Genomic DNA, 8,921 nt, shown 5'->3' on the forward strand with positions numbered 1-8,921 from the left:
AGGCTCTCTTCATCTCCTACTACACCACCATCATCATCACCATATCTACCCCCACTACTCTACCAAATCTGATACCTCTCAAACCTCCGCTGTCATCTCACTCCTCCCCTGCCTCCTCTCTCTAAGTTCATCAGTAAAAGAGGAGAAGAAGATCTAAGTCTATCAAGAAAAACGTCAAAGAGCTCGAAGCGATAGAAGAGATCCCTTCTTTCTCTTTTACGAATCCCTCGATCTATCCATCGGCGATGAGTTCGAGAGAGGTTAAGAAGAAGAAGGCGATGACAGGATCTAGCAGCGGTCGCAGCGGTATACGGACGCTCGCGGATCTGAACCGGTGACCCGATGCCGTATACGTTAGCTTTAGAGAGAGAGAGAGAGCAACCACCAAAATTTCCAAGAGAGAGAGAAACAGCCGACAGATCGGTTCCCAAAACCCTCGGTTTCTCTCTCCGAAACATCTCAGATCCAAATCGAGAGGTACTTCATCCTTTCATTCAATTCAGTGCTCTAGGTCTGAAATTGGAGTAATTAGGCTTATTTATTGAGGTTTTTGCTGCGATTTTGATGAGCATTTAGGGTCTGCGGTTACTCGATCGGCGCATTTTAGTAACGTACGCGTAGAATGCAGGTTCGGTTGAGGAGCTTTTGATGGGCGGTTTCTGGAAAACGACACAATTTTAGGTTATTTACTAAATTTTTTTTTCTATAATGCACGTTTGTTTGGTCAATTGAGTTAAAGTTCTTATTTTTAAACAGTTTTCTATCTAAAGTTGGGGGGAAATTTTCACCAATTTAAAGTCTTTTGCTTATTTCTGCTTGCTGCTCAAATTCTCATGCAGTTCATAATCCGCAAAGTTCGAGGAAAAGATAGATCTTTTTCCCCTTGGGATACAATGTCAGGTGCAAATTAAGCTCTACAAGTAAATTAACTGTTAAGAATGCATAAGTCTGATTAATTTTTTGTAGTTTGTCATGTTGAAGGTATCGAAGGGGGTTGGCTACTCTGGAAGAGAAGATAAAAAGAAGATCGGATGTGGACAATTCGGAGGATGAGAGAAGAAGAAGAAACTGGTCCTTAAAGAAGAAAGCACTGGATGCTTCTAATAAGCTGACCCAATCTCTTAAGAAAAGGGGGAAGAGGAAACTTGATATCAGAACATCTTCGGTTTTGATAGAGGATCTAAGGAATGCAGGGGAGAGCGAAGTCCATGCTTTCCGGCAAGAACTCATCGTTAGAGATTTGTTGCCGGACAAGCATGATGACTATCATATGTTACTCAGGTTTGATTTTGTTATATCTATATGCATCTCTTTTCAACACTGATACCATAACATTGAGAAATATTTCCTTTTAGGTGAGGCACAACGATTAGGTTGACCAAAAATATTATAGAGTTTGGAGATCCATGATGTGAGCTTTGTACGACAAAGAATCAACACACAAATGAATTCTGAATATTGCAAAAATGCAAGAAATGCAATTGATATGTTTTTACATCAGAACTGGATTCACTTCATTGTTGAAAGCCATATGTCTGTCAGATCAAACCTGAATATGATGAAACAACAGAGTAGTATCTATGGGTTTGGTACTTGCATATTGTAGTTGGATAATGTAGGGGGGTTTTTTCTTTGTTGGCTTGAGTGAAAGTCATCTGATTAGGGTTTGGTTGATTATATATAGTTAGGACTAAAATGTTCTGAATATCCTGGAGTGAGGTTGTCACGTCACTAAGCATCTCACATGTTATACCACTATACCTGCATAAAATGGAGTATGGAAGATTAACTCTAGAATAAAGATTTCTAAAACTGAATTGGTAGCTAAGATTCTATAGAGTAACTCCATTCTACAGTAGATAAAAGACCAATAGACCAATACCACAACATTCAAATAAAATTATCTTTGCAGATTCTACAAATTTTCCTCTGGGCAAGCTATGGCCACAGAGGAAGAATTATTAACCTATTAAATTTCTATGTGCAATATCGTTTCTTTAATTTTCTCTTACAGAGAGAATCGGTTATGTAAAGTTGTATTACAGATGAAACAACTTATAAATGAATGAAAATAACCAGATTTTAGGATATAAACGCAGAAGAGTTATAAAGGCCGAAGTTCGAGAAACCAAGAGACCTACATTAATATCCACATTATATTTTCATAACGAAAAAACATAAGCTTTACTGCCAAGCGCATGTTCTACATCCATAATGCATGTAAAACCAGTAGTCATCTTCATTTGGTAACCAAATGGCAAGATCGATGACGTATGTGAACGTAACTGTGAATGTCCATTTACTATACCAGAATGATCCCTTAGGAAGCTAAATTAAGTCTCATTTCCAAGCTAGAAAAAACCTTTGTAAAGTTATGTATAATATTCACCTTGTGTTGTAGTCAATTATAGGGTTGGAAGGTTTAACCAGCTTGTCTAACACCACCTGAAAGAAAATAAAACAAAAGATGCATGATAAGCAGAATAGAAAGAATTTTAAAAAAACAAGTTAAAGAAAATGAATAAGAAATATATCGACAATATTTAACGGGGAAAATGTGGCATTTGAACTGTCTAGATCCTGCACAACCTATGAAATTAAAAGATTTGTAATGCATCCCCCCTAGAGATCTGGAAGGTCAACCATGGTTGTTAAGGATTTGGAAGGATTTTCCATTTTTATATATGAAATAACTTGAGGGCCAAATGTCCAATAAATTAACAAATACATTAGAGACATAAGACACAGCCAAATTTCTTGCCTCCAAAAATACCAAGTTCGGCATAATTCTATGCAGCTACGCAGTAATCCCACAACTGGTGAGCATTCTCCTCAACAGCTTCTGGATATTTCTGTTTGTAGACCCTTTTATTTGCACCCCTTATATTATCCTCTTCACCATGAGGATAGATGACATATTGGCCTTGTGCTCCTTCGATTCAAAGTAATAAACAATCTAACAAATGTCAGTAGCTCACATTAATTTTTTGAAAGAAATAGTTCCAGACGAGCGCTGCTTAAATGGTGATATTGAGATGACATGGCATGTTCTTAACTTCATATAGTAAGAGGAAAGCTCCGAAGTAACTCACGCCCACAGGTACTTTCAAGAAAAATCCAGGAAATTGTTTCAAGTAGAGTGGCCATATCTTTTGCTAAGTAGAACAGAATTGCTGATAATGGAAGATACGAAGAGTAGTCACATATATGTTTCAAGTATAAAAATAAAAAAAAGAATCATCCTGTGGTCTAATCTAGTGGTACTTGTTATTTGTGAAATGATTCCCCAATCTTCAACCACTCATCAGTCACCGCAAATACATGACATAAAATGTATGAGCAATAATATAGCATACTGTTTTCAGCATACTTTATTTAGCGTACAAATTTAAGGTGAAAATGTATTGACTCTTACCTCACCTGCAACATCCACCAAAGTCACCCTTGTCAGTTCAAATCCATTTGCTGTCACGCACTGGCAAGAAAAGATACAAAGATGAGTTATCCAATCCACATTGTCCACTTGGATCAGAACACTATTTTCAACAGGGATTTAGAAGCAGCAAACAAATTGAAAATCTGACTTATAGTATAAATAGGACTGCCATGAATATATAAACGAGCGGTTTGTACATGTCTCTAGTCTGTCCTTACAGCAAGCCATATCCAGAGATGACAAAAAGGTTTAACCTCCACCTAATAAGGTAACCTTCCAGTTCCTTTCCCACATTGTAGATCTTGGCAATAGACTAATACAGAAAATTTGTAACTTTACACCGTATTAAGCCCCAAAAATGCAATTGTACAAGTTATTATGAATAGGTTAAACTCTAATATACTTCTGCTAAAAAAAGTATAGTTGTGGATCTGTGTATTTGCTAGAAACTGAGGAGCCTCTAAGGCAACGCAGCACTTCTTTGCCTCCTTGTCGGCATGATTTACTCATACTTATTTCTTTCTTGAGGCAGCATTTGGGTTTACAAATTTAATTTTGACAGCATCTTATTTCTCATTTTTTGCTGTGTCCATTCTCACTTTGGCTAGAGTCAAAGGCGCTGCCTTGTTTTAACTCAGTATCTTCTACCACAGTAAATACCGTTGTGCTAATATAATATATCTCTTGGATAAAGTGATAATGTTTGATAAAGCAATTTACTAAAACTAATATATTGGATTTGGTTATAATGTTAGACAAATCAAATATTGAATTCTGAACTCCTTTCTTTCCGGGAGCACTGCACAGCATCTGATGCTAAGGTAACTTTGCATCCAAACTCTCTCTTCAAAAACATTTGACGTAAAGAAACGCTTGTATATTAGCTACATTTTTCTTACCATCTCACAATCAAGTGCAAGCATTTCATAGGGTGAAGACCCTGCAGGTGCAGAAACGGTGGAAAGAAAACCTGCAGAGTATGATAAGAATGAAAATCCAAAGTATAAAAAAAGAGCACATATGAAAGATTGGATGCGACTTACCTGCTTGGCTAAAGCAATAGCCATTATCTTCTAGTTCCTTCCTTGAAAGCGTATAGTATATAACAGGAAAAGGTAAATCCTTCTGATTACCAAAGGAGAATTGCTTTTCTGAAAAAAAAGAACCATAGGTTTTTAAATAATAACAAAATAAGTGGCAACACTTTATTAAATAAATATCAAGTCCCATATGCACTTGAGGGAAATGCTAACGAAAATGCAAAAGTTTAGAAACTAGAGCATTTTAGGATTAGTATATTTTGCTTTATGACGCTCTTAGACTGTCTCATGACACCTCAGGAACAAAGTGTTGAACAAAACTAATGGGGAGGTAATATTTGCTATCATGACAAAGTTTCAGAGTGATACATGTATTTATACTTTACAATGAAGAACTCAGAATCCATAATGACTTTCGAGATCGCTAACCTTGTACAATTAACTACAAACAATATTAACTCATGAACTGATGAAAATTACTTCAGTGCCTAGTGACTCACCTTGTTTAGAAGTTTGACTGGGAACCTGAGAATTCAAATCAACTTCCTCACGCTTTCTCTTCATTTTGCACGTTAGAAGCGCATCGATTGTTTGCATTTCATCTGACACGCAGCTGGAATATTATACATACACCTATGAGCAAATCTATCTGTACAAACTAAAATGTAACTGAAATACTGAACCATATATTCAGATGAAACATACAGCTTAAAAATGTTTCAAATTATCAACATCTAACTAAAACTTCTCTCACAAACCTAAGAGCTAAAACTGGCATTGGATTACCACAACGTTTTCTCAAACTTGATAGTATGCTGGAATTTGACATGTAAAGTGCAGCATCCAGGCCAGGAACATGGAGAAGAATGACTTTCTGTATAAGCGGTTTGTTCTACAAAACACAAAGATGCTATTAGTATCCATCTATATGAGCATCATGGCTCAGAATTACTAAATGATTAAAAGAACACATATAGCACCATGAGGCAGCCGATCATGCAAAAAGAAAAACCAAATAAAAAGGTAGAATGCAAAATTCAATCTAGAAATACAAGTCTAAGCCAAAGGAGACGGATTATAAATTAAATACGCATATCAAGATGATAGACACACTTTCAAACAAATGGAAGAATAGGAAGCATGCAGAGCGAAAATAAATGAAACAGTGACTGATGGTTCGGATAATAGTGAAAAGTAAAAATGTAGAAGCAATTTTATACGCAGACCAAGATAATATGTGCCAGCCACGTTAAGGTGCTCAAAATTTTGAAACCTTTGGCTCGAATCATGATACAAATAGTCAATTTTCTCTGAAGTTAGTTAAGATCCATGATACTAAGGATGCTCCAAGCTTCATAAGGATTAACATCACTACTTCAGGTCTACACCAAAAGGAAAGACATGTTATGTCAACTGAAAAGGGGCTTCTACAAAATTCAAAATAATTAATCTACCCTTTGGACATTTGTGTAATAGAGGTACAAAGTTTGATGAAATCATATCAGCTTTCTTTTTTAAGAACCGTATATCCTTCAAATGAATTGATCATAGTTAAAAGTCTGCATTGTAGATTGATAAAATCTTCAAGGCATTGCAGAGTCATACATGTCTGATAAAGATTATTAACAAATTGACTGGATTACCAGCTAGCATCTGGATTGATTTTTGATTCACTAATTCATTTTTTAAAAGTTAATTATAGTTGATCAAACACCTACTCCGCGAGATATTCCAATATTTTTCCAACTGCAAACAGCATATCTTTTAACTGTTTATCTCTGTGTCCCCTTTCTGTTCTTCTTCTAAGTTCTAACTAATAACTTCTCCAGATTTTCAAATTGTTCTTTTCTGACCACGACTTATTACAAGCAATCGGTTAAACGGATAAGCAGACTGATGAATCTTTTGCATGCAACTATTTTAATCAAATGAAAGACAGTCAAGAAATCAAAGTAGAAAAAGAAACTCAGGCTAAATTAAGAATCTATTGTTGACTCGCTAGTATTTCACTACCTGTACGGAGGTAATTAATCCTTGCATTCCAAGGTTACCATATTTATGCATCTCAATTTTCATTTTAATAGTTATGCCCGAGTGCCTTAGAAAGAAGATAAACAACACTAGTTGATGAAAGACAGTTTATAGTTCACAAAAAGACGACACTACTACATAAGTTGCTGACATAAATGCACATTGTATTATCCTAGAAGTAGCACTTTAAAAAAAGAAATATATAATCTACAGAAAACAAGGAAGGAGCAACCTTACTTTGACAAAAACCCACGATGGCATCATACCCTCACCAATTACCCAGGTGATAAGTCCTTGAATGTCCTGTTTTAACAGTAAAAATACTCTTAGACTGATTAAGCACAGTTAAGGAGTTTGCAAAAGCTGAAATTTAAAGAAAAACACCTGCAGGTTTAGCGTTGAATTCGCTGTTGGCGTTTTGAAGATAATATCTGCCTTAGCCTGCATAGAATAACAAAAGCCACTACCTCAACGCAGGTGCCACAAAATTAAAATCATGCACCAATACAAAGTAAACTTACTACATTTCCATTCCTAAAAACCGCCAAGAGGGAGTACTTTACACTGATTATAGCTAGATAATGCATATGGCATAAAATTAAAATAAATTACTACAGTCCATCCTAAAGTAAACTTGAATGCAAATAAATTACTCCATGCACTAATACCAATTAATTTAACTACATTCTCATCCTACAAATCGTCAAAAGCTGAGCATTTAACACTAATCAGAGCTACAGAAACACATAAAGCACAAATTAAAATAAATAACCAATTATTAAGATAAAACCCTAATTCAATTCACTTCAAGTGAAGATGAAACCCTAATTTCAAAAGTTAGAGAAGAGAAAGAGGTACGCACATCAGGACCGTAGATATCAAAGTATGACGTGTCGGCGCCGCCGCCTTCTCCATCGCCGTTAGGGTTTTCGGGCTTCTTTAGGGACGACGAGCCCATTTCTTCAGCGACGATTCGCCGTCCGAGCGTGCCGTTAGTTTGGACGGCGGCGTTTAACGGCCGCTGAGGTTGGTCGGAGACGGTGACGGCGACAGTTGACGGGGGAGGATTGAGGAGAGGCCGGGGGTTTAAGAGAGGGAGGGATTGGTTTAGAGAAGATCGGGGTTTTGGAAGACTGGACATTGATAAAAAAAATAGAGGGGAAAACAAAGGGAATTATAATTGTTTTGTCTTGAGAAAAAGAAGGATATTTCTTTTTCCTTTTTACAATTTGGTGTTTTTGTGTGGAAAATGGAAAATACATTTACTCCTATGTACAAACGGGAGAACCCAAGATTCACTATTCATGCTACAGTAAACACTACAGCATTGTTTACTGTAGTATACATAAATCTGGGCATTGTTGTTTTTTGAAAAAATACTAATGTTGCACACGGGAATATTGTAGCAGAAGCAGGATACTGTAGCAATTCAAAAAAATTATTATGACAGTTAAACCCGGGGGATTATGGTAGCAGGGAAAAAATATGACGTGTTTTGCACGGTGTTCACACTAGTATATATAATATAGAAAAAAAAATCTTATGTCAACTTAAATTGATATGAAATAGTCATCCACCAACTTTTTTATTCATTGATGTTGCCTTAGACTCCGTGAAAGATACAAAGAGTTTTTTTAGATTTGTGCTTTTCTTGATAGCACAAATTTAAATGCAAAATCAGTGGATAAATATGAAAACCTAAGGAGTTTAGTTGTAAATTGAGTTAACCTATGTTTATATTTTGAATAATAATTTCTCTGTACTTTGAACAGAAAAACATGAACTAAATTGTTTGTACCATATTTACTTTTTATTTCTTTATCTCAAAAAAGACTTTTTGTTTTTAAGAATAATAAATATTTATTACCTATATACTAAAGTTATTGGGGTTGTTATTGTAGCTAAGCACTATTCATTCTACAGTACTTAAAAGGGACAATAAGTAATTTTTGTTTACAAACCCAATCTTCCACCCAATTTGCTTATATGTCTACCACTTCAAAAATCCATCTAAAGTACATAGTGCTCTTCGGGTTTGAAGCTTTTCTCAACTGCGCAACATTAGTTCATTATAATTAAAAGTAATAATAAATAAATAAAATTTTTGTTTATAAACCCAATAAGCTAACCCAATTTACTTTTAAGCCCGCCCACTTGAAAATTAATTATAAACCTGAAATACTCCATCAACCCTAATAATATAATATAATAATATAATGGAAGACCACATAAAGAGTTTTTTTTTCTATAAATCCAAAACTCCCTAACTATTTTTAAATTCACTCACTAGTCAGAATTTGACCTAAAATACTCTAATGAACTACTTTTAAACTTAATTTATATTTCATAAATTTATTATATCATAAATTGTAATTGTAGATTGGTTATTTAGCAATAAATCTTATCCTTATTTA

At 35.2% G+C, this 8,921-nt stretch overlaps 1 protein-coding gene across 2 annotated transcripts in view; it reads right to left on the reverse strand.

The window, feature by feature from the left end:
- Window positions 1–7,684, reverse strand: part of LOC109848722 (small RNA degrading nuclease 5) — a 10,134-nt gene extending 2,450 nt beyond the window's left edge. Inside the window, exons 1-10 of one of the 2 annotated variants that reach the window (XM_020418370.1) lie at window positions 7,370–7,684; window positions 6,892–6,948; window positions 6,745–6,810; window positions 5,235–5,368; window positions 4,977–5,089; window positions 4,480–4,587; window positions 4,336–4,406; window positions 3,416–3,475; window positions 2,390–2,445; window positions 1,704–1,761 (exon numbers count right to left, since the gene is read on the reverse strand). In XM_020418370.1, coding sequence (XP_020273959.1) covers window positions 1,704–1,761; window positions 2,390–2,445; window positions 3,416–3,475; window positions 4,336–4,406; window positions 4,480–4,587; window positions 4,977–5,089; window positions 5,235–5,368; window positions 6,745–6,810; window positions 6,892–6,948; window positions 7,370–7,648 — 1,002 coding nt within the window. In that variant the 5' untranslated portion in view covers window positions 7,649–7,684. Of the gene's footprint in view, window positions 1–1,700; window positions 1,762–2,389; window positions 2,446–3,415; window positions 3,476–4,335; window positions 4,407–4,479; window positions 4,588–4,976; window positions 5,090–5,234; window positions 5,369–6,744; window positions 6,811–6,891; window positions 6,949–7,369 lie in introns of both variants that reach the window. The other variant, XM_020418371.1, reaches the window with a different exon arrangement.

The sequence above is a fragment of the Asparagus officinalis genome, chromosome 7, assembly GCF_001876935.1.
Source record: "Asparagus officinalis chromosome 7, Aspof.V1, whole genome shotgun sequence".
Classification (NCBI taxonomy): domain Eukaryota; kingdom Viridiplantae; phylum Streptophyta; class Magnoliopsida; order Asparagales; family Asparagaceae; genus Asparagus; species Asparagus officinalis.